The sequence below is a fragment of the Ceratotherium simum genome, chromosome 16 (assembly GCF_057802395.1).
Source record: "Ceratotherium simum simum isolate JZ-2026a chromosome 16, ASM5780239v1, whole genome shotgun sequence".
Lineage (NCBI taxonomy): Eukaryota > Metazoa > Chordata > Mammalia > Perissodactyla > Rhinocerotidae > Ceratotherium > Ceratotherium simum.
Genome location: NC_141915.1, coordinates 62,282,948 through 62,309,290, shown reverse-complemented (window position 1 = coordinate 62,309,290; position 26,343 = coordinate 62,282,948). Strand labels below are relative to the sequence as shown.

Genomic DNA, 26,343 nt, shown 5'->3' with positions numbered 1-26,343 from the left:
TCTAAGAGGAAAGTTTATAGGAATGCAGACCTATCTCAACAAACAAGAAAAATCTCAAACAATCTAACAGTGCACCTAAAGGAACTAGAAAAATAAGAACAAATGAAGCCTAAAATCAGTAGAAAGAAGGAAATAATAAAAATCAGAGCATAAATAAATGAAATAGAGACTAAAAAAAATCAATGAAACTAAGAGCTGGTTCTTTGAAAAGATAAAATTGACAAACTTTCAGCTAGACGCAGCAAGAAAAAAAAGGGAAGGTTCAAATAAATAAAATCAGAAATGAAAGAGGAGAAATTACAACGGACACCTCAGAAATACAAAAGATTATGAGAGAATACTGTGAAAAGCTATATGCCAACAAATTTTTAATATGGAAGAAATGGATAAAGTTTTAGAATTACACAACCTTCCAAAATTGAATCAAGAGGAAATAGAGGGCCGGCCCCGTGGCTTAGCGGTTAAGTGCGCGCGCTCTGCTGCTGGCGGCCTGGGTTCAGATCCCGGGCACACATCGATGCACCGCTTCTCTGGCCACGATGAGGCCGTGTCCCACGTACAGCAACTAGAAGGCTGTGCAACTGTGACATACAACTATCTACTGGGGCTTTGGGGGAAAAAAATAAAATAAATAAAAATTTGAAAAAACAAAAAAGAGGAAATAGAGAATTTGAATAGACCAATCACCAGTAAGGAGATTGAAACAGTAATCAAAAACCTCCCCAAAAATAAAAGTCCAGGACCAGATGGCTTCCCTGGTGAATTCTACCAAACATTCAAAGAAGACTTAATACCTTTTCTTCTCAAACTATTCCAAAAAATTGAAGAGGAGGGGAAGCTTCCTAACTCATTCTATGAGCCCAACATTACCCTGATACCAAAACCAGACAAGGACAACACAAAAAAAGAAAATTACAGGCCAATATCGTTGATGAACATCGATGCAAAAATCCTCAACAAAATACTAGAATATCAAATATGACCACACATTAAAAAAATCATACACCATGATCAAGTGGGATTTACCCCAGGGATGCCAGGATGGTTCACCATCCACAAATCAATCAACATGATACACCACATTAACAAAATGAAGAACAAAAATCACATGATCATCTCAATAGATACTCAGAGATGTATACTCCTCAATAGATAGAATAGATGCTCAGAGAAAGCATTTGACAAGATAGATACAGCATCCATTTATGATAAAAACTCAGAATAAAATGGGTGTAGAAGGAAAATACCTCAACATAATAAAGGCCATATATGACAAACTCACAGCTAATATCATACTCAGTGGAGAAAAACTGAAAGCCATTCCTCTGAGAACAGGAACCAGAAAAGGATGCCCACTTTCACCACTCTTATTTAACATAGCATTGGAAATCCTAGCCAGAGCAATCAGGCAAGAAAAAGAGATAAAGGGGATCCAAATTGAAAAGGAAGAAGTGGAACTGTCACTTTTTGCAGATAACATGATTTTATATATAGAAACCCCTAAAGAATCCACCCAAAAACTTTTAGAAATAATAAATGAATACACTAAAGTTGCAGGATACAAAATCAACATACAAAAATGAGTTATGTTTCTATACACTAACAATGAAGTAGCAGAAAGAGAAATTAAGAATACAATCCAATTAAGAATACAATCCCGTTTACAATTGCAACAAAAAGAATAAAATAACCTAGGAATAAATTTAACCAACGAGGTGAAAGACCTGTACACTGAAAAGTATAAAACATTGTTGAAAGAAATTGAAGAAGACACAAAGAAATGAAAAGATATTCTGTGCTCTTGGATTGGAAGAATTAGCATAGTTAAGATGTCCATACTTCCTAAAGCAATCTATAGATTCAATGCAATCCCTATCAAAGTTCCAATGACACTTTTCACAGAACTAGAACAAAGAATCCTAAAATTTATATGGCACAACAAAAGACCCCAAATAGCCAAAGGAATCCTGAGAAAAAAGAGCAAAGTCAAGGTATCATACTCCCTGATTTCAAAATATACTACAAAGCTATAGTAATCAAAACAGCATTGTACTGGCACAAAAACAGACACACAGATCAGTGGAATAGAATTGAGAGCCCAGAAATAAGCCCACACATCTATGGACAGCTAGTCTTTGACAAAGGAGCCAAGAACATACAATGGAGAAAGTCACTTCAACAAAAGGTGTTGGGAAAACTGGACAGCCACATGCAAAAGAATGAAAGTAGACGATTATCTTCACCATACACAAAAATTAACTCAAAATGGATTAAAGACTTGAATGTAAGACCTGAAACCGTGAAACTTATAGAAGAAAACATAGGCAGTACGCTCTTCGACATCACTCTTAGCAGCATATTTTCAAACACCATGTTTGACTAGGCAAAGGAAATAAAGGAAAAAATAAACAAATGGGACTACATCAAATTAAAAAGCTTCTGCACAGCCAGGAAACCATCAACAAAATGAAAAGACAACCTAACAATTGGGAGAAGATATTTGCAAACCATATATCTGATAAGGGGCTAATATCCAAAATATATAAAAAACTCATACATCTCAACAACAAAAAAAACTAACAACTGAGTTAAAAAATGGGCAGAGGAGGGGCCGGCCCCGTGGCTTAGCGGTTAGGTGCGCACGCTCCACTACTGGTGGCCCTGGTTCGGATCCTGGGCGCGCACCGACTCACCGCTTCTCGGGCCATGCTGAGGCAGCATCCCACATACAGCAACTAGCAGGATGTGCAACTATAACATACAACTATCTCCTGGGGCTTTGGGGAGAAAAGGGAAAAAAAAAGGAGGAGGATTGGCAATAGATGTTAGCTCAGGGCTGGTCTTCCTCAACAAAAAAAAAAGAGGAGGCTTGGCATAGGTGTTAGCTCAAGGCTAATCTGCCTCACAAAAAAAAAAAAATGGGCAGAGGATATGAACAGACATTTTTCCAAAGTAGATATACAGATGGCCAACAGGCACATGAAAAGATGTTCAAGGGCCGGCCCCGTGGCTTAGCGGTTAAGTGCGCACACTCCACTGCTGGCGGCCCGGGGTTCGGATCCCGGGCGCGCACCGAGGCACCGCTTCTCCTGCCATGCTGAGGCCGCGTCCCACATACAGCAACTAGAAGGATGTGCAGCTATGACATACAACTGTCTACTGGGGCTTTGGGGGGAAAAAATAAATAAATAAAATCTTAAAAAAAAAAAAAAGACATAGTTTAAAAAAAAAAAAAAAGATGTTCAACATCACAAATTATTAGGGAAATGCAAATCAAAACTACAATGAGATATCACCTCATACCCATCAGAATGGCTATAATTAACAAGATGAGAAATAATAGGTGTTTGAGAGGATCTGGAGAAAAGTGAACTCTCCTCCACTGCTGGTGGGAATGCAAACCGGTGCAGCCACTATGGAAAACAGTATGGAAGTTCCTCAAAAAATTAAGAATAGGGCCAGCCCGGTGGCACAGCAGTTAAGTGTGTGTGCTCTGCTTCGGTGGCCCAGGGTTCGCAGGTTCGGATCCTGGGCATGCACCGATGCACTGCTTGTCAAGCCGTGCTGTGGTGGCGTCCCATATAAAGTAGAGGAAGATGGGCACAGATGTTAGCCCAGGGCCAATCTTCCTCAGCAAAAAATAGGAGCAAAAAATTATCTGCAAAAAATCCTCCTCACACACACACAAAAAAATTAAGAATAGAACTACAATATGATCCAGCTATTCCACTGGTGGGTATTTATCCAAAGAACATGAAAATATGAATGTGTAAAGATATATGCACCCCTGTATTCATTGTGGCGTTATTCACATTAGCCAAGTTTTGGAAACAACCTAAATGCCCATCAAGGGGCGAATAGATAAAGAAAATGTGATATATATACACAATGGAATGCTATTCAGCCATAAAAAAGATGAAATCTTGCCATTTGGGACAACATGGATGGACCTTGAGAATATTATGCTAAGTGAAATGTCAGACAGAGAATGTCAAATACCATATGATCTCACTCATAAATAGAAGATAAAAACAACAAACAATCATAGAGACAGAGATTAGACTAGTGGTTACCAGATGGGAAGGGGGGAAGGAGGAGGGTGAGAGGGATGACAGGACACGTGTACGGTGATGGATGGGGATTAGTCTTTGGGCGATGAACATGATGTAGTCTACACAGAAATCAAAATATAATGATGTACACCTGAAATTTATATAATGTTATAAACCAATGTTACCTCAATAAAAAAAAAAAGAATCAGTTTGACATCTGACTTCTCAACAGGAACTCTGGAAGGTAGACTTTAATGGAACAATGTCTGCACATTTCTTTTTTTTTCATGAGGAGGATTGGCCCTGAGCTAATTTTGGTTGCCGATCTTCCTCTTTTTGCTTGAGGAAGATTGTCCCTGAGCTAACATCTGTGCCAATCTTCCTCTATTTTGTATGTAGGATACCACCACAGCATGGCTTGATGAGCGGTGTAGGTCCGCACCCAGGATCTGAACCCGTGAACCCCGGGCTGCTGTAGCGGAGCATGTGAACTTAACTAATATGCCACCAGGCCAGCCCTTGCACATTTCTTAAGGAAAATTACTTCCTACCTCAATTGTGTGTCCATCCAAACTGAGTGAAGTGTGGGGGTAGACTAAAGACAATTTCAGACATGCAAAGTCTCAAAAACTGTCTTCCGTGCACTCTTCTCAGGAAACAAAAGGAGAAAGTAAACCAAGAGAGAGGGAGATGTGGCACCCAGTGGTAGAAGAAAGGAGGGCCCAGGAGGACAGCCATGCTCCCAGGCCAGAAGGGAGCAGGACAGCAGCTCTGGAAAGACACCCACAAGATGGTGAAACGCCTCGATATTTGGAAGTACTAAGGGGAAATTTAGATAACTGGGGGAGATTATAGGGATGAGTTAGTGATGAGTGTAGAAAAAACTAAGCAAATAAACAAAAAGGCAATTTTTAACTCCAGTAAAAACAAAAAGTTGTATAGGAAGTTGAACAAATAAACACAGTATACCATGTAGTTCAGCTGTCGATAGTGTTTACTTGGTCATATTGATGTAAAATTGAATATTGATCTAGCTAAAATAGCAACGTAACTATACTGTGTGTGTGTGTGTGTGTGCGTGTAAAGGAGAGAGATAGAGAGTGTTAGAGATAGAGGGATGGAGTATGTCAGTGAAAGAGGACTACATTTTCTTCTTCCATACAGGGAAGTTAAGTGTGTTGCTTACAAATTTGGAGATACATAGCAAAAGAAATGATTAGAAAAGATTAAAATGGGAAATGGAACACTGGGGTGGGGTATGGATCAGGGCCTGCTGTTTTCTGTGCTCAGTCTCAGAGAATGATTTGACACCTGAAACGATGCATATTCCTGACTGATGAAAACAAAAACCAATTATAGTTTTAAAAGCACATAGGGTGCTTAAAAAGACCATCAGGAATGAATTTTTTATACTTATGAAAATTTTTTTTATTGTGGACCTAAAAAATAAGTACAGGAGGACACTTTCTAAAGCAGCTAACTCTGTTGTCACCCTCCCCTGTGCACGTCACATTGCCCTCAACCTGCTTTAAAGACAGGACACTTGACCATATGACATTCTTTTTCTTGCAGCTTTTTGTAGGGGAGGGAGCCAATGCGGGAACCAAGCCTAAGCATTCTAGATCTTTCAGGGGAGCACATGCTAAGTAACCTGAAAACGACACCATCTTTAGTGTTGCATTTCAGAGGAGCTTGTTTTCTGAGCCTGTCCTCGTTGCAGGGGTTTTTCTTTTGAAGGAGAGCTGCTCAGATTCCACACCCATTCCAGGACTTTCTCCAGGGTAAGGCCCTCGTATAGGACTTCTCTCTTCATTTCCCTTCTGCCTTCCATCAGTACTTTCCCTTTAGACTTATAATTCTTAATTCAGCTTTCCTTGTCAAGACATCCCAAGTCTGGTCACATCCCAGAATGTTTCCAAGGATGGTCTTCTGTAGGTTTGCAAGCTTGAGAGACATTCCTCAGGTGGTCTGTAGATGAAGTGAACCAAGGACCACAAAGCCTCGTGGTGTGGTGTCACTCAGCGGTGTGGATGATTCTTGTGACTGTAAATTGTGTGGCATCTATTTTTCAGAAGGAAGGACTCCTTTCTTGCTTTCTTAGTCACTTAGCAGAAACGCTGTCTTCCAATGACTCCTCCTTCCCCTCGTCAGTCCAGCTGAGCGCGTATTCTCATCCACGGACCTGGCAGAGGCGATCTGGCCACTCGCTCTGTGAACACAGGCGTGGTTTCTCAAACAAGTAGAGAACTGGTTTCTGGTGGAATGGGGAGGAATATTTTACCTTTTTAAAAATATTTATTGCTTTTTCTGATTTTAGAAGAAATGCATGCTCATTGAAGAAAACTTGAAAATAGAGACAGGTTGGAAAAAAAAAGGTAAAAACTGCCCAGATTCCACAACCCTGAGATTTCTAGTGACCAGGTGGGGTTCCTCACAGTGTGCCCCCCACACACACACACACCACACGTGTTTGTCTTTACATAGTTAAGATAATTCTTCCTATTCTGCACGTTTTTACTTTACGTTCTTAGTGGGATGATTTGGGGGAAACTGTCTCAGTGTTTTAGCCCAAGAGTCAAGCATAGGTGGGGCGGTCCCAGGGCAGCCAGAGTGATGGCGGGAAGGAGGGTCAGCAGAATCAAGGGCACATGAGCCGGCTGCCCTCGCAGACTCGGTCAGTGGGTGACACATGGGCTTTGGAGGCACCATGAGGGACCTGTGCTGCAGAACCGTCAGGGGCTGGAGTCCAAGTCCGTGCTCCTGGCTCCTGTTGCCCACCCCTCAGGCAGTGGCTGGTGAAGCCCAACCCTCGGGGCTGGTCAGGGGGCCCGGTTAGGGGGCTAGAGGTGGCAGTGACAAGAGAGGAGAGCAGGGTTGGAGGCCTGGCTCCATGGATCAAGTGGTGAGGCTAGTGGGCAGGGGGCCGAACAAATCTGGGGAGACACACAAGCAGAGTCCAGTCCCACCCACCTCATAAGCCATGAATCTGCACTGATGAGACATCCTTTCTCCTCCCAGTGTGAGAGTCTTCTCTCTGGCGCCCTTTTAGTTGGGAACAACTTTGTGGAAGTACTTTGCAACCAGCCTGCCTATAAGCTACCCTGACCCTCTTTCACAGGCATTGACTACAAGACCACCACCATCCTGCTGGACGGCCGGCGGGTGAAGCTGCAGCTCTGGTGAGTCAGGGGTCCCCCCACTGTGGCCCCTCAGCAGGACTTGCTGGGCAGAGGACAGGCCGTCCTGGCCATCAGGGCGCCCTAGTACCTCCCGCGGGAAGATCCACTCCGTCAGCCCCTCCTGACTCAGTGGCTCCCCCAAAGGAGGCAGAGATCCGGTTGTTTGGGCCACCCCAGGGAAGGGGAACCCCAGGATTGTCACAGGCACAGGCCTTTGTGGGCCCCTGAGTGTCTGTCCAGAACACATGTCCTTGTTGAAGACTGCCTCCCTCTGCTTCTGCCTCCCTAGCGCCAGGAAGGGCTGATTGTCATGACCGCCGGAGACCTAGGACAGGAGGGTGGGAGGGAGCGAGAGGCCAGGATACCACCCCCCACCCCACCAGGCTCTGGACTGGGTCTCTTTCCCAGTCCCCCCACCACCAGGCAGCCCTGGCTCTGAGATTCTGGTCACACCCCTGCCCCTGCCCCTCCAGCTCCAGGCGGGGGTGGGGGAACTAGGGGTTTCCCGCTGTGACCAGTCCTTGGGGTATCCCCACCCCGTGTAGCTTTCCTGACCACTGTCACCAGCCCCTGTGTCATCCCTTTTCCTGGGCCACCTGCATGGCTGTCTTCCCCTGCTGGACCACAAGAGACCACTCCCCAAGCCACATACGTCTCCAGTAGCTGAGAGCCCCTTCTCCTACCATCCCCCAACAGCCCTTCCCAGGAGCAGTCAGCCCCAAGGCTGGCCAGGGAACCTCTCTCCATGATGCCCCTCAACGCCCCTGTCCGTTCCCACTGCCAGCCTCAGGCCTGTCCGCCTCACGCCGCATGGCCTGGGTCCTCTCTGAGCTGCATGTTGCTGTAGCTCAGCGAGCCTGGCTGTCCACTCTCTCCCTTTGTCCTCTGGCTCCTGCCTGCTCTATCTCGCCTCCTCCACCCAGCCCTGAGCTGTGGAGGGCCTGGGGCTTATTCTCAAGTCTCTTCTCCCTTTCTCCCTCCTCGGAGACCACCTGAGGGCCCCACTCTCAGCCCAAACTTGCCCCGGACTCAGAAGGCCGCAGGTAGCAGCTGCTCCACATTTCCTCCTAAGTGTCCACTAGACATCTAAAACAGAGCTCTCATCGCTCCTGATTCCATTTATTGTCTGGCAGCCCGTATTAATAAATGCCTCCACGTCTCCCAGTTGCTCCACCCGGATAGGGGCCACCCTCGGCACCTCCACGTGGGGCCTTCGCCCACGCAGCACCTAGAAGAGGGCCTGGGGCAGGAGGCCAGGGGAGTTGTCTGGCATGCTCACTGCAGGTGTAGTGGGAACGCTCCCATTTCAGATAGCCCTCCAGACTCCTGTGTGAAGCCCGTGATTGATCTCTCAGGGTTGCTCTCATCCTGCTCTCTCTTGCCCACAAACTTTCTAGCAATTTCCCTCTGCAGGCAAAGCCTAAACTTCAAGGTCCTGTTGGGGCTGAGCCGGAATTCTGATTGGTTTTCTTCTCAGCACACCAGGTGTTCCTCCCATGCCTTTGGCCTTGGTCAGTGCCCCTGACCCCTCCTGAGCCCCAGGCCTTGTTCTCCTGAGTGGCAGCCTGACTGGGACTCAGAAGACAGGGACGAGTCACCACCTGCAGGTGACGGGGAAGAAAATAGCAAAACAGTGCTGTATTTCGCTGTGCGTACGTGAGGACACGCCTGGTGTGCGGGGCAGGCCCGCGGGGGACTTCTTGTCTCTGTGGGGTCACCTGTTGATATGGACAGATGTGTGTCCCCGTTATCCTTAGAGAAGATGCTGGGAATCAGTGTCCGCTGGTCCCAGAGCCACTGCCGTGAGCACAGGCTGCAGACTCGATCCGGGGAGCGCATTCTTCTTTATCCTGATTTATGTTCTGTTCTATCCGGTATTGGCACCCCCTGCGTCCGTTCCTTGTATTGATAAACTTAGGAAAGTGTCTGAAGGGCTGACTTCATGTGATCGGTTTATATTAATTGGAAGTTGAGGGATCTCGCCAAGTCCTTTGGCCTATTTCTCCCCTGGAGTAGACTCACATTCCTTACTACACAGCTTTATCTCCAAATTAAATAAAATTTTAAAAACCTAACTAGATTTATTTAAATGTCAGAATTATTATGTTGAAACCCATCACTATTTTTTCTAGTTTGACTTTTAAAATGACAATTAGAAAAGAGAATGAGCCCAGAAGGACATCCCAATGTCCAGATCACTCCAGGGGACAACGTGACCATTTTGTTGGGGTCTTGGACTTTCCGTGGGATGGCCATCAGCTAACAGTTGTAAAATGCGGTGGCTCCCAAGGTCAAATACCTTGTTGTCAGGATGAAGCAGTGATTTCTTCCTACTTGTCTCCAACATCTTTTCTAGGGACACGTCCGGGCAGGGAAGATTTTGTACCATATTCCGCTCCTACTCGCGGGGTGCACAGGTAACATCCCCTGAGCCAGGACGTCAAACTGACTTTGAATAATAACGTGTGGAATGTTCTTTAATGGATACTTGGAGGATAAGGCAATTAAGCTCCTTTATAAATTGATGACAGAATTTAAAAGTATGTCTCTGCATGTGTATGTACATGCACATGTGTGAGCTGTGTGTACATGCATGTGCGTATCTGTGTATTGTGCACTTATACATTCGTGTGCACATGTCTGTGTGCACATATATGTCTGAGCATGTTTGTACATACATGTGCGCACACTTGTGTGTGCACACGTGTGTTTGTGTGCATATCTGTGTGTGTGCACACCTGTGTTCATGAGCATGTGTGTGTGTCTGTGCATGTGCATGCAAGCGCTCCATTCAGGTGGGTGGGCTCTGCTACTTGTGAGGTAGGGATCCCTGCAGTATCCCCACGTTCTGTACCCCCGGAACAGTTCCTGGATGTGGGGAATTGAGTTCTAGTCCCTAACTCACCTTGACATTGGTGGCTTATCAATGAGCTTACGAAATATTATTGGCAACAATCATATGACTGCTACATTTGGAAGATTAATCAAAATAATATGTTTCGTGTTAAAATAAGTAACATGGTTATTTAGCTGATTGAGTCGGTGATGAGCAGCCCATACGTGGCCAAGGCGGCCCAGAGCTGCGCCTACATCTGTCCCGTAAGGTAAGCCTGTGCCTTGCCCCCAGGGTGTGATCCTGGTCTACGACATCGCAAACCGCTGGTCCTTCGATGGCATCGACCGGTGGATTAAAGAGATTGATGAGGTATGACACGGCGTGCCAGAGCTCCCTCCATGAGGGCTTGCAAGAGTGGCGGGTTGGGGAGTGGGGCACGTGGGCCAGGGCACAAGGCTTCAGCAACAGGGAGGCCGCGTCACCTCGCGGCCCAGGATCAGGCCCTAACTCAGAGAGTCGAGGCCCTGCATGCGGTCAGGCACAACAGTTTTCCCTGACACGGTCAGTGGGTCGATGGATAGTGACTGGGCTGCTGCCTGCTGTACCCTGACTGGCCCAGCTGCCAGTGGGGACATGGAGTGGTCAGAACCAAACCCACTGTATTAGTGTCCTGGGGTGGCCGTAACAACTGACCACAAACTGGGAGCTTAAAACAACAGACATTCATTGTCTGACGGTTCTGGAGGCCAGAAGTCCAAAATTAAGGTGTCAGCAGGGCCGCGCTCCCTCCAGAACTTCTAGGGAAGAATCCTTCCTGCCTCCTCCAGCTTCTAGGGGCTGCTGACAGTCCGTGGTGCTCCTTGGCCTGTAGGCGCCTTGCTCAGTCTCTGTTCCACCGTCACGTGGCTTCTTCCCTGTGTGTCCCGTGACCTCGCCTCTTCTTATAAGGTCACCAGTGATTGAATTTAGGGCCCACCCCAAAGACCTCATCTTAACTAATTACATCAAAGACCCTATTTCCCAATAAGGACACATTCTGAGGTTCTGGGTGGACATGAATTTTGGGGGACGCCACTCACCCCAGTACACCCACGGAGCCAACAAAAACAAAAGCTCATACAAGTAACCCATTTTCCATGCCTTTCTCTCACCCTTTAGCACGCCCCTGGTGTCCCTAAAATCCTGGTGGGAAACCGCCTGCATCTGGCCTTCAAGCGGCAGGTTCCCACGGAGCAGGCCCAGGCCTATGCCGAGCGCCTGGGCGTGACCTTCTTTGAGGTCAGCCCTCTGTGCAATTTCAACATCACCGAGTCCTTCACAGAGCTGGCCAGGGTCGTGCTGCTGCGGCATGGGATGGACCGGCTCTGGAGGCCAAGCAAGGGTAGGTGCCAGTTAGGGTCGTCTTATAGCCGCCCAGATGATGGTCTGCTGCCCAGGACCCACCTCCGGGCCACTGTTTCCATTCTCGAAGAGGACATGTATTTAACTTGAGAGAAATCATCATCACAGCTGTGTTGGAAGGCTCACGAAAGGCATTTCTGAAATCTGTACGTGGGCAGAGGTGAAGGCATTTATAAGTAAGGTAGCCACAGGTGTCAGTGGTAAGGGGCCGGCACCTCCTCGGGCAGAGCAGGGCCCCGCCTGTAAACATGGACCGCCTAGGGCAGTGACTGTGAGGGGCAGCACCATGCTTTCCTGCGTCCTTCATGCCAACAGTTTGGGGAAGAGTATCTCATATTAGGAATGATTCACTTTCAACTTATTTAGTTTACAAAGAGAGGAACTTGAGAAATAGAAGTGCATAGGGGCCGGCCCTGTGGCTTAGCGGTTAAGTGCGCGCGCTCCGCTGCTGGCGGCCCGGGTTTGGATCCCGGGTGCGCACCCACGCACCGCTTCTCTGGCCACGCTGAGGCGGCGTCCCACATACAGCAACTAGAAGGCTGTGCAACTATGACATACAACTATCTACTGGGGCTTTGGGGGAAAAAAATTAATTAATTAATTCAAAAAAATTAAAAAAAAATTTGAAATAGAAGTGCATAGAGTATTTTTAATATAATGAAACTTGCAACTGGAATATAATATTCAAATTCCTCAGTGTTAATATGGCCCAAACTGTATGCTCTGACATTTCATCTGCTTTGTGGAAACATGCTGTGACACACTGTGGCTGTCACTGTTTTCCTCTGAGTAACTTGTCAGCTTATGACTTGTAAGGGACAAAGAAGACAAAATCTGTATTTGATTGGGCAGGATAGGGTTGACTGACAAAATGCCATCTTCTGGACTGGGGTCTCCCCCTCGGCACTGCTGCCATTGTGGATGGGGTCGTTCTCTGTGCAGGGGGCACCCGGTGCTCTGTGGGACGTTGTGCTCACCCCTGCTCTCCCTGTCCCCCAGTTGTGAAAGCCACAAACGTCTGCAGACATTGCTGAATATCCCAGGGAGTCAAAATTGCCCCCAGCTGGCCCTGTGGCTTAGCAGTTAAGTGCGCGTGCTCCGCTGCTGGCGGCCTGGGTTCAGATCCCGGGTGCGCACTGACGCACCGCTTCTCCGGTGGTGCTGAGGCTGCGTCCCACGTACAGCAACTAGAAGCATGTGCAACTATGACATACAACTATCTACTAGGGCTTTGGGGAAAAAAAGGAGGAGGATTGGCAATAGATGTTAGCTCAGGGCCGGTCTTCCTCAGCAAAAAGAGGAGGATTAGCATGGATGTTAGCTCAGGGCTGATCTTCCTCACCAAAAAAAAAAAAAAAAAAAAAAATCTAAAAAAAAAAATCGCCCCCAGTTGAGAACCACTGTTCTGTAAGAGCTGTTTTTTGGGACCTTGATTTTAAACTGAGCCCACACCCTCAGTCATGTTTCTCCTGTCTAACTCCTTCAGGGGCGAGGTGTTATCGTGACTGCACCAGGGGTGGGATGAAATTCCCACTCCCTCCTCAGCAGGTCCCCCTGCTCTCCTCTGGGTGGGGAACCTGACTCACAAAGTGAATGATGTAGGCAAAACGTGAATTACAGCATTTGCTGTTCAAGTGTATTCTCAAATATGTCTTTATAAAGCTGTTTATATGTGTGTTTATTTTTGCGAGGAAGATCAGCCCTGAGCTAACATCCATGCCAATCCTCCTCTTTTTGCTGAGGAAGACTGGCCCTGAGCTAACATCCGTGCCCATCTTCCTCCACTTTATATGGGACACCACCACAGCGTGGCTTGAGAAGCAGTGTGTCGGTGTGCGCCCGGGATCTGAACCCAGGCCACCAGCAGTGGAGTGTGCGCACTTAACCACTACGCCGCAGGGCCATCCCCTGTTTATATGTGCTTTTGATGTCAGCCATACAACTGAGAAAGCATGTCTCCTGAAGCTGTTGGTCTCTAACCCGGAACTGTGGTTATATTTGAGTCCTGGAAGAGATTTCATTGGCCATCACCGGGCAGGGTCACTCATCTCTCAGACACAGAGGAAGAGATAACGAAGGTCTCAAGTTTGTGGGCAAACTGAGTTTCCTGAAAGTGGGACCATCCATCTCCAAGTCCTGCCAGGTGCTGCACATGGGCACAGGAGGGCACTCAGCCCTGATGTCTTCTAGTCCACCCACCCCAGAGTCCTGGGAAAGGAGGGCGGACGGGGGTCGGGCTGCCTCTGTGTCAGCCCTGTGTCCGGGACAGCATAAACTAAACACGGTGTTCTTTTCTTTCCCAAGTACTGAGCCTGCAAGACCTGTGCTGCCGAGCGGTGGTGTCCTGCACACCTGTGCACCTGGTGGACAAGCTACCACTCCCCATGGCCTTAAGAAGCCACCTCAAATCGTTCTCGATGGCCAATGGCCTGAATGCCAGGATGATGCATGGCCGATCCTACTCCCTCACCACCAGATCTACTCACAAAAGGAGCAGCCTCCACAAAGTTAAGGCCTCCCGCCCACCCCAGAGTCCACCCAAACGCTGCAGCAAAAACAGCTGTAAAGTCTCCTAAGAAAGGCACGAGTAAGACACAGGCTGGGATCTCCAGGAGAGACTCTGAGCAGTCGCACTGGGAGATGAGAGGCCGTTCTGGATCCACGAGACAGCTGCCAGTGGTGACCACACTGCTCCCTGCAATGAAACACGTTACATGGTTTGACTTTGGTATTTCTACATGGATGTGCATGAAGCTCTTGTTTTAGATGTGTGTTTATAAAGGGAAAATTAGTTCTCTGCTCAACTCTTGGTAACATGAAATTTTGAATATCACTTATATCATGATTGCACTGCAACTTTTCCTTAAAATAACTGCTTTTAGAAGAATGGTGATATGCGTGTGATGAGTTGAAATTCAAGGGACTCTGAAAAGCAATGATAGATAAATTAGAGTCATCGACATTATGAGAGGGGCCTTTTTGTAAACCTCCTTTTTCACATCAAAGCACTAATTTATAAAATGCTGCAGACACATTAGAGATTATGCACAACAGATCTGTCTGGTTTGTGTATGAAATGGATTTGGTAAAGGTTTCGCTATGTTATTTACTACGTTTTGGGATTAATAAGTGATTTATATGCATATTTTTCTGTAAATCTACATTTTTTTTGTACAAGATGTTCCACAAGTTATGAAGCCAAGGGAAGAAAATGCCAAAGATCTCTCTTGCTCTCTTGAACATAGCCATAACATAGTTACAAGAGATGCAAACCGGCGAGGGGAATATCTCTTAGAGCCGTTTCAGTAAGGGATGAAGTGAACACTATTATTTAAGAAAATGTTTCTCAACAATAAAATGTGTACTTGTTTCTTGGTAGAGTTGCCGCTGGTTCTTTCTGATTTGGGGTATTTATATAGCCCTTTATTTTGTTTGCTTTATTGCCTGTTTCAGGCACCACAAATTAGTGCTAGTACTCGGCGTTGGCAACAAGGCTTCATTCCTGAACTGCCTTCTATTGAAAAAGATTCCTTTTCCTGAAAAGAAATGTCGGGGCAGAAAGTGGGAAGTATTGAGGAATAGCGCCCCAGCATGGGCCTGTCTGGTGAGATCCCAGAGAGGAGATCCTGGTGTGCTCACAGGTGTCATTAGGCACCCCCAAAAGACGAGGTCCTTATCACTGAGGACGAGTGACGCATGAAGGGTGGTGCTGACTTGCAAAGACCCTGGGCAGGGTCTCTCCTTCCTCGTTATACCTGCTGGACATCTCTCTGTGGCAGCTGGAGGCTAAAACGAGGGGTAAAAATAACTCGAAATGAGGAGCCGGCCCGGTGACGTAGTGGTTAAGTTCACGCACTCCACTTCACTGGCCCTGTGTTCACAGGTTCGGATCCCGGGCACAGACCAACGCACTGCTCATCAAGCCATGCTGTGGCAGGCGTCCCACGTATCAAGGAAGATGGTTATGGATGTTAGCCCAGGGCCAATCTTCCTCAGCAAAAAGAGGAGGATTGGCAACAGATGTTGGCTCAGGTCTAATCCTCCTCACCAAAAAAAAAAAAGTTGAAATGAGAAAACACCCAGATGTCCTCAGTTTCTGTTAATGATTTATAGATTTTTGAGAAATTTAAGGGACCCTAGAATTGGGAGCAACACTTTTCAGAGATGGTGGAACCAAGGCCCAGAGAGGAGAAATGAGCACGGCCATTGCTGGTCGCTAAAGGCCTGGAGCCAGGCTCGGGGTTGTTCAGCCCTCGGTGGGGACAAGTATCCATGGGCGAGTGGACAGCAGGTAAACCCTGAGGGGATAGTACCTCACAAGGGGCTGCTGGCCTGGGAGGACGTCTGCCAGGACTGTGGCACCTTCTCTCTGTTGGGCAGTGGATGGAGAGAGGAGAGAGAAGAAGGGCCGGCCCACTGACACTAGCAGGGATGGCCAGGGTGCCCAAGACAGGCTGTCACCTGATCTGCTGTGATCAACGCAAGATCGGCCGAGGTGGGGCCTCTCTTTCCTGTGTTTGTGACCAGGAGAGACATGAGGAGAGGTCCAAGCGGAATGAAAACTCCACAGCACCTTTTCTCCTCCTCTGAACAGTGCACTTGTTCAGCGAGACCCCGAACAGCAAGACCCTGAAGGGAGGTGAGAACGCACTTCCCTGAGGCTGGCAGATGATGGGCTACTGGGAAGGGACCCCCTGGTCGCAAGGTTAAACCAGGCCAAACAGGGTTCTTTTCCCCTTTCTACTTTCTTTGGAAATGAACTCCTCAGGACTACCACTGATGTCCTCAAGGAAACATAATGCAGTCCTCTAAGCTTCTGTGACCCAGCGCTCTTCCAGGGCCTGGTGTGGACGAAGCACACAGGCCACCCAGAGCCCTCAGCCCTCCACGGACGAAGGACACCAGAAGCTGGACAAAGCAGGAAGGAGCCCCCCAACAGCCTCCAGAGGGAGCGCGACCCTGCCCACACCTGGATTTCAGACTCTGGCCTCCAGAACTGTGAGAGGACAAGTTCCTGTTGTTTTAGGCCTCCTAGTTTGCGGCAATTGGTTATGGAAGCCCCAGGACACTCATACAAGAAGGAAATAGTTATACTTCACAGTAGAAAGTGCTATAGCAAGTCAAATTGGCATTTCTGTGAAATAAAAACAAATAAACCCGAATACGGAACATATTAAGTAAAAGTATGCATGTTTTGGTGGTGAACATACAGAACATATAATGAAAAGTGAAAGGAACCTTAGAGAAAGCTGCTCTCAAACTTGGTCATTTTCTTCCGTGTCCCTCACTGCTGGCAAAACCCACCCAAAGTATAAACATGAGTCTCAAATTATGTCCCAGATGTTTGCAATTCTCGTTTCAGGCATCTAGATTCAAAATGTATTATGTACAATTATGCCTTCTGTTGCCCTGTGAAAATTCCTGCAATGCAGAATAATTTCCTGAACAGAGAGCTTACAAATTTTTTTTTTTTTTGGTGAGGAAGATCAGCCCTGAGCTAACACCCATGCCAATCCTCCTCTTTTTGCTGAGGAAGACTAGCCCTGGGCTAACATCTGTGCCCATCTTCCTCCACTTTATACGGGACGCCGCCACAGCATGGCTTGATGAGCGGTGCGTCAGTGTGCACCCAGGATCCGAACCCGGGCCGCGAGCAGCTGGGCACGTGCACTTAACCGCTATGCCACAGGGCTGGCCCCGAGAGCTTACAACTTTGATGAGGAATTATCTAGGCAAATATTGAATCTGGAAAAAAATGTCAGCTACAAGCTTGATAATATTTGTTTTGCCAAAGAGATGGAGATGGAGATGCTTCCCTTTGCTGGAGAACCACCTCATCAAGGTAAATGTGGATTTGAGAAGCAAAACCGAAGCTCATGTATTAGGGGAACTGGGGAGAGGTGTCCAGCTATTATGGGGAAGGGATGCACCCCATCCCAGCCAGGAGGGTAGGGCAGTGAGCGGGGTGGGACCCTGTGCTCATTCTGTTCATTCCCTACAATGTACATGTTCTTAGGGCCTCTAATGGGGGGTGTTCTCAATATGCTGAGCTACTGAAGGGTGTTGGCCAAACAGAGGAGTTTGGATGAGGCTGAGCAAAGTCTCAGAATGGGACAGCTGTTGCTGCAAGACGCTCCTGCCAGGCAGTGGGCAGACGGGGTTGATGGTTGGTAACAGGAGCAACTTCTCCATGCAGACAGGTGGGTCCCCAACATGGTTCTCTACCCTGGTGAGGGTCAGTGCTCCCTGTGGCAGAGGCTGAGCTGTGTCCTGGGCTGGCGCTGCCCCTCCTCACCTCCGACCTCCTTCTTTAGTAAGTCTGGCCAAGGGTTTGTCAATTTTGTTTATCTTCTCAAAGAACCAACTCTTTGTTTCATTAATCCTCTCTACTGTTTTTTTGGTCTCAATTTCATTTATTTCTGCTCTGATTTTTATTATTTCTCTCCTGCTGACTTTGGGCTTTGTTTGTTCTTCTTTTTCTAATTCTGTTTGGTGTAATTTAAGGTTGCTTATTTGGGCTTTTTCTTGTTTGTTAAAGTGGGCTTCTATCACTGAGTTTCCCTCTCAGGACGGCTTTTGCTGCATCCCATATAATTTGGTATGGCATATTTTCATATTCATTTGTTTCCAGATAGTTTTTGATTTCTCCTTTAATTTCATCAATGATCCATTGGTTGTTCAGTAGCATGTTGTTTAATCTCCACATTTTTGTCACTTTCCCAGTTTTTTTCTCGTGGTTGATTTCCAGTTTCATAGCATTATGGTCTGAAAAGATGCTTGTTATGATTTCAATCTTCTTAAATTTATTGAGGCTTGCTTTGTTTCCCAACATATGGTCTATCCTTGAGAATGTTCCATGCGTGCTTGAGAAGAATGTGTAGTCAGCTGTTTTTGGATGGAGTGCTCTGTTTATGTCTACTAGGTCCATCTCATCCAGTTTTTCATTTAAGTCCACTGTTTCTTTATTGACTTTTTGTCTGGATGATCTATCCATTGGTGTAAGTGGGGTATTAAGATCCCCTACTATTATTGTGTTGTTGTTAATGTCTCCTTTTAGGTTTGTTAATAGTTGCTTTATGTACTTTGGTGCTCCTATGTTGGGTGCATATATATTTATAATTGATATGTCTTCTTGGTGGAGTGTCTCTTTGATCATTATATATTTCCCTTCTTTGTCTCTCTTAACCTGTTTTATCTTGAAGTCTACTTTGTCTGATATGAGTATGGCAACACCTGCTTTCTTTTGTTTGTCATTAGCTTGGAGTATTGTCTTCCATTCTTTCACTCTGAGCCTGTGCTTGTCTTTAGAGCTAAGATGTGTTTTCTGGAGGCAGCATATTGTTGGGTCTTGCTTTTTAATCCATCCTGCCGCTCTGTATCTTTTGATTGGAGAGTTCAATCCATTTACATTTAGGGTAATTATTGATATATGAGGGCTTAATGTTGCTGTTTTGTCACTTATTTTCTGGTTCTTTTGCATTTCCTTTGTTTCTTGTCCCATTTGTTTCGGACTGCTAATTCAGTTTGGTTGTTCTGTCTTATGACTCTTTTAGTTTTCTCTTTGTTTATCATATGTGATTTTGTTTTGATTATTTGTTTAGTGGTTACCTTGAAGTTTGTATAAAAAATCTTGTGTATGCGATAGTCCATTATCTGATGGCCTCTTATTTCCTTATACTAAGTCAATTCAATCGCTTTCCTCTTCCCCTTCTGAGTTGTTCTTGTTATACCTTATTCTATCTTGTGTTGTGGGTGTGTGTTTATAGTGATGAGGTTATATTTATTTTTGGTGATTTCCTTCCTTTGATCTTTGATTTTTGTATTTAAGTGGTTGCTAACCTATTCTGGTAAAGATCTACTATTTTTCTGATTTTGTCTACCTATTTTTCTCCTTGCTCCAAGCTTTCTAGTCCCTTTCTCTTCTTTTTTTCAGGCCTGAGGGCCTTCTTGAGTATTTCTTGTAGTGGGGGTCTCATGGCCATGAACTCCCTTGGCTTTTGTTTATCTGGGAAAGTTACTATTTCTCCATCATATTTGAAGGATATTTTTGCTGGATAGAGTATTCTTGGCTAAAAGTTTTTGTCTTTCAGTATTTTGAATATATCATTCCAGTCTCTCCTAGCCTGTAAAGTTTCTGTTGAGAAATCCTCTGAGAGCCTGGTGAGAGTTCCTTTGTACGTTATTTTTTGTTTTTGTCTAGCTGCCCTTAACACTGTTTCTTTGTCATTGACTTTAGCCAGCCTTACCACTAGATGTCGTGGAGTGGGCCTTTGCCTATTGACGTATTCAGGTAACCTATTGGCTTCACTTACTGGTATTTCCTACTCCTTCCCCAGATTTGGGAAGTTCTCAGCTGTTATTTCCTTGAATAGGCTCTCTGTTCCTCTTTCCCTCTCTTCTCCCTCAGGAATACCTATAATTCTTATGTTACATTTCCTAATAGAGTCAGATATTTCTCGGAGACTTTCTTCATTTCTTTTTAGTCTTAGTTCTCTCTCTGCTTCCATCTGGAGCATATCTGTATTCTTATCCTCTATAATGCTAATTCTTTCCTCCATATTGTCAGCTCTGTTCTTTAAAGATTCCAGATTGTCCTTTATATCTCCTCCATTGTGTTCTTCATCTCCATCAGTACTGATTGGTTTTTCTTTATGATTTCAATCTCTTTTCTGAAGAAAATCCTTATCTCATTAAATTGTTTGTCTGTGTTATCTTGTATTTCATTGAGTTTTTTTATGATAGCTATTTTGAAATCTCTGTCGTTTAGGTTGGATTTCTGTGCCTTCAGGGTTGGTTTCTGGGTGCTTGTCATTTTCCTTCTGATCTGGTGATTTCATGTACCTTTGCATTGTGGTTCCTGTATTTGCTTTGTTTTTCCTCATCCTGGAAATATCTGGTTGCAATTTCCACCCGCCACCACCATGTGGGGGTTAAGGGCTGTGTAATCTGAGCCCCCTGTGCTCTGCCCCGGCTGCTCGCTGTGATCTGCCAGCCGCTCGGTCTGGTCTAGTCAGCTGAGCTTCAGTGTCGGGCATGCGGGGGGCGGGGGGCCTCTCTCTTTTGCCCGCTGGATCCCTGGCATGGGGGGCTTCTTGCTTGCCCCTCGTTATCTGCTCTCCTGGGGTGCTCAGATGTTGATGGCACCTCTGCATCAGTTCTGAGTCCTCTGTATGGGAGTTTCCCACTGGCTGAGAGAGGTCGAAGAGCTACGATTTCCCCGTAGAGGGCCACCCCTCCCCTCTCTCTGGGAGCCACGGGGACCCAGATCCTGATCTGATGGGGAGGGAGAGGATTTCTCCTGACCTCTCCCCACTTCCTCCAGGGGCCCCAGCACATCCACTCTCAGATGTGCAGCGGTGTGGATCTTTCCAACCTTCCTTTTTGCTGTCTAGGAGTCCTTTGTTGGTCTGTGACTGTTGCTTTTGTTGTATCTTATTGGGGGAAGAATTTACAGGAAGGCTCCCTCTGCCATGATGCTGACGTCACTCCCAACCTCCTCCCTTGACCATCCTGAATACAGGGTTGGGGTCTGGCTCTACTTTGATGGAATATTTGGGTCTGTGCACTCTTTTTTCAGATCTTTGGATTCTCACCTTTCTTCTCAAAAAAGGCTGGCTCCTGCCAATCAAAGTTTTGGCTTTTAACACTACTTTCCTTTCCCTGCCTCAGTCCAGAACTCAAGAGCAGAATATTGCTTCTTTCACTCTTCTTTCTCACTATAACAACTGAACCTGCCTGGGCGAGGAGGCCTCTGAGTCATTGTGGAGAGAAAGACAGAGGTAAAATGTAAGAGTTCCAAAGTCCACCCTGCCCCAAATCAGTTGCTGTTGCTCCAGCCTTCACCCCACCTAGGTGAGGCAGCTCAGAAGTGCTGTTAGTGCCGTCAGCCAAAGACTACCAGGAACACAGCAGACTCACTGCAATGAGGGAGACCTCACACTTCAAGAAATGGGGGGCATCTCCATAAGAAAGTGTTGGAAAAGACTTAGGGCAGGGCTTGTCTTAGGGGAGCGTTGGAGGACATGCACTTTGGTCTGTGTTCACCGCTCAGGAAGCAGGCGTGATTCTGAGATTGTTATCTTAATAATTCTTATCTAGAAGGTGGGAAAACCGAGCAAAGTAAAGCTGTCACTGGTAAAAAGCAGCAGTCTCTCATAGTCAGCAGGACAGGTGTCCAGTCTTTGGCTGACTCGGATACTGCCCCATTCTGGTCTCTGTTCATGCAGGGTCCTGCTTTTGTCCTGCCCCATCAGCCACAGAGTGGCCTTGTGCAGGGAGCTGTCATGTCCAATGGAGCCTGCTGCGGCCTGGCTGTGTGTGCCCGCAGCTCTGGCGCTCTTTCCTATGCCATTTGAGGTGACAGGAAGACGGGTGCTAGGCCAGGAATGGACACAGGCACCTGGGTCTAGAAAATGCCTGCCTTTGCCCAAGCAGAGGCTAGCCATCCAATTCTGCTGGGGTAAGGTGCTTGTGTGGCTCAAAGCCAGTTGGAACTGTCTGCTGATTTTTTTATTCCTTTCCCCAAAACTTGATCATTGCTCTGTATTCCACTTCAGCAATGGGGACAATGGATGGTGGCTTTTTTTCAAGGTTATCTAATTATTTTATTTGTGACATATATATGAGAAAACCTTACCACAAAGCCCTCTGCATGTTGTAATAGCTTCCTATCACTGCTGTGTTTGAGTTTCCTGTGGCTGCTGTAACAAGTTACCATAACTGGGTGGCTTCAAACAGCAGAAATTTATTCTCTCACAGTTCTGGAGGCCACAAGTACAAAATGGGTACCACCGGACTGAAATCGAGGTGTTGGCAGGGCCGAGATCCCTCTGAAGGCTCTAGGGAAGGATCCTTCTTTGCCTCTCCCACCTTCTGGTGACCTCAGGTATTTCTTGGCTCGTGGCTGCATCACTCCAACCTCTGCCTCCACCTTCACATGGTCTTCCTCCTGTGTGTGTGTCAAATCTCCCTCTGCTTTCCTCTTATTAGGACACGTGATAGCATTTAGGGCACATCCAGATAACCCAGGATAATCTCCTCATCTCAGATCCTTAACTTAATCACACCTGGAAAGATCCTTTTTCCAAAATAAGGTAACATTTACAGGTTCCAGGGATTAGGACCTGATATCTTTGAGGGCCATTCTTCAGCCTGCTACACGCTATACCAAATTACCAGATTTCGTGGCTTACAACAATCCACATTCATTTTCTTACAGTTCTGAAGGTCAGAAGTCCAAAACAAGCCTTAAGGGGCTAAAATCAAGGTATTGGCAGGGCTGGTTCCTTCTGGAAGCTCCAGAGGAGAATCAGTTCCAGGCCTCTTCCAGCTTCTAGAAGCTGCCACCATTTCCTAGTTCCTGGCTGCACCACCCCGATCTCTGCCTCTGTGGTCACAATGACCCTTGCCAACTGAAAAAGTAAATCAAACAGTTGTTTTACTTACAGAACGAGTTTATTCTGGAATAGCCAAAAGAATTGCAATTCAGGATGTGCATGCTGTGGGGAACCATAGGCAAATCCAGAAAACAAAGGAGAGGAGCTGCTTTTATAGAGAAAAGGGGGAGTAGGGAGGGGCTGTTCTAAAGGAAAGTCCATTGGGGGAAAGTGACAGTTCAGGGTAGCAATGCTTCTCATTGGCTGAGCTGCAGGGTTTCTCATTGACTGCGCTGTTGCCAGGTGAGGAGAGAAATCTTCCTTCAGTAGTGAAGTACCAGTCACGTGTTTCAGTCAATGGTGGACTGCATATAGGATGGTGGTCCCATAAGATTAGTACCATACAGACTAGGTGTCGTGGAAATTAAAAAAAGAAACCTTAACTAAATTAGAGTTGGAGAGGCCTGTAGGGGGAGCTCTCATGCCCTGTCACATGTCCTCAATTACACCAAACAGAAAGAGAAATGCACTTGCTTCTTGGACAGGAAGTACAACTACTTTACCACTGAGGGAAGATTTCTCTCCTCACCCAGCAACAGCCCAGCCAATGAGAAATCCCACAGCCCAGCCAATGAGAAATGCCACAGCTCAGCCAATGAGAAGCCACTGCTGCCCCAAACGGATGCTTTCCCCCAATGGACTTTCTTTTAGAACAGCCCCTCCCTACTCCTCCTTTTCTCTGTAAAAGTAGCTCCCCTTATTTTCTTTTCTGGATTTGCCTATGGTTCCCTATAGCATGCACATCCTGAATTGCAATTCTGTTGGCTAGTCCTGAATAAACTCATTTTGAGATAAAATAACAGGCAAACTTGCCCTTTAAGTTGACAGTGTGTAGTCAGCTATACCATCTAGGTTTGTGTAAGTACACTCTACAATGTTCACACAACGACAAGATCGACTAATGACACATTTCTCAGAATGTGTCTCAGTTGTTAAGAGACGCACCACTGTGGTTGCACTTCCTGCTGGAGATGCAAGGCTCCCTCTCTTTCCTGGTTGGTGACATTGACCATGTGTGATAGGGCATGAGAGCTCCCCCTAAAGGCGCCCCGCCTCCAATTTAGTTGAGATTTCTCATTAATTTCACACCCTCCTGCCTCTCTCTTCTAATGTGATTACATTTCAGGCCTCCCAGGTTGCAGGCATTAGGACGTGGACATCCTTGGGGGCTGTTATTCAGCTACTACACATGCCCCTCCTCTATTGCAGATTACCACTCTCTCGTGCCCAGGAGTAACCACCATCTCCAATCTGTGTAAATCATGCCTCTGGTTTTTTTCATATGCATGCGTCCACATACATAGGTATATATCCATAGACAATAGGTTGTTGAGTTTGCCTATTGTGAGCTTTGTGTAAATTGAATCATACCATAGGTATGCTTCTACAACTTGCTTTCTTTGTTCAACATTCTTTTGAGATTTATCCACACAGACACAAATGGCTCTGGCTGTCCCTTTTCATGCCTCTGTGGAATTGTGTGGTGACGAATGCCACAATCTGTCCATTGCTGTATGGATGGAGTGTATTTGCTTCTACCCAGGTGGCTAAACTCCCCTGGCCTTGCACTGTATTTTTCATCTTTTTTTTTTCAACCTTTAATAACCCCTTAATAGACACAGACATCTCCTGGGTACCCCGTCCCCAGTGGAGACACTCCTTGGCTCTCAGGGATACTCCAAGTATTCTGAGAGAATTCTGGGAAGCATTTCTTTCTGTGGCCTATATTGTTAAAATATTACATGGTATTTTACAAATAGAAAGTTGGGTTTTAATATGGAACATATGTAACACCTATGCCCTCCATCCCGGGCTCAAACCCCAGTCTGCCCCCTAGAGGTGAGAACATGCCTTCCTCTCTCCCTCTTAGGAAAGGGGGGTTAGGTGAGGATCCTAACACTCCTTTCAAGTCACTTTTCCTGTTTTCCACCTGAAGACTTGTGAGCTATCAATGGAGGTGTGTTGGTTTCCCAGGGCTGCCAAAACAAAGTGTCCCAAACTGGCTGGCTCAAACAACAGACATTCATGTTCTCACAGTCTGGGGGCTCTAGGGGAGAAGCACTCCCAGGCCTCTTCCAGCTCCTGGTGGTGGCCTACAATTCTTGGCATTCGTGGCGTGTGGCCATATCACTCCAATCTCAGGCTCTGCCATCACTTGTCTGTCCCCTCTGTCTTCTTCCCTTCTCTTCTCTTCTAAGGAGGACGTATGTCATGGACTTAAGGCCCACTCTGAATCCAGGATGATCTCATCTTGGGATCCTTAATTACATCTGCAAAGACTCTTCAAGGAAGGTCACATTCACAGGTTCTGGGTGGATGCATCTTTTTTGGGGCCACCATTCATTCCATTCCAGTAGGTGACACACCTTTGAACTTCCCGGTCAGGATGTGTGGCTGTAGTGAGGGGATATCCTCACTGGCATCCCCAGCCCGTTAAAGCCAAAGAAAAACTTTGAGTGAAGTATGAACTGAAGTTGGCCCCAAAGGTGGCCCTCAGGGAAATCAAGGAAATGCCTCCACTTCCCCAAGGGCCCACGTCAGTGACCACAGGTGCCTGCACGCACTCACTCGGCAGTAAGGATCAGACAAGAAGAGGAGAGACCCTCAGGCAACAGGGTTCTTTCTGAGTCTGTGGGCTGAGGTGAGGAGATGCGGGTCTGCCGTTAGATCCTGGCCCCTGTCCAGCCCCGCCAGCCTGCATCCCCCCCACATATGGGAACTGAGTTATTCAACAAACTCAGCGCAGCGTCTGCGGCACGGAGGGAGGGCTGCTCAGGTAGACACCGTGGAAAGGTCTCCACCCTGGAGGGTGGACAGCAGCCCAAGGGTGCAGATGGGAGGAGAAGGACGGCAGGCGGGCTGGGAGGGGGTGCTGCCTGGACTGCAGGTGTCCAGGTAGGAGGGGGAGATAGGACAGGGGACAGTGAGGGGGGAGACCAGAGGGCTCTCTGGGCAGGAGACCGCAAGGCGGGCTGCTCCTGCCTCCGTGGCTGCTCCTGTTACAGCAGGACCATGGGCCAGCTCCTCTGTGTCCCAGGGGTTCTGTGTCTTGTGGGGGTTTTGTGTCCTGGGGGTGCTCTGTGCCCCAGGGGCTCTGTCTGTCCTGAGGGATTTTGTGTGTCCCCGGGCGACTCTGCATTCCAGGGGGGGGTCCTCTATCCTGGGGGGGTTCTAAATGGGGGGGCCTCTATACTTTCACATACTTCCATTTCCTCACTTCTATACATTTTGCTATTTTTGTGTGCATTTTACTTCTATATGTTAAAAATCCCATAATGCCTTGTTACTATTTTTACTTACTTTATCTTTCTAATCGATTAAAAACAAGAAAAATCTCTTACACTTAACTTATATGACTTCTTGGGGGAGCTCTAATTACTGTCGGGGCTCTGGGCCCCGCCTGCTCATGAGGGGCCCGGGGCTCGGCTGCCTCTTTGAAT

At 46.8% G+C, this 26,343-nt stretch overlaps 1 protein-coding gene across 1 annotated transcript in view; it reads left to right on the top strand.

The window, feature by feature from the left end:
- Positions 1 to 14,848, top strand: part of RAB40B (RAB40B, member RAS oncogene family) — a 34,941-nt gene extending 20,093 nt beyond the window's left edge. The window contains exons 2-6 of the mRNA XM_004432893.3: positions 7,171 to 7,231; positions 9,588 to 9,648; positions 10,359 to 10,436; positions 11,226 to 11,448; positions 13,773 to 14,848. Of these exons, the coding sequence (XP_004432950.1) occupies positions 7,171 to 7,231; positions 9,588 to 9,648; positions 10,359 to 10,436; positions 11,226 to 11,448; positions 13,773 to 14,044 (695 nt within the window). The 3' untranslated portion in view covers positions 14,045 to 14,848. The remainder of the gene's footprint in view (positions 1 to 7,170; positions 7,232 to 9,587; positions 9,649 to 10,358; positions 10,437 to 11,225; positions 11,449 to 13,772) is intronic.
- Positions 14,849 to 26,343: the final 11,495 nt, after the last annotated feature.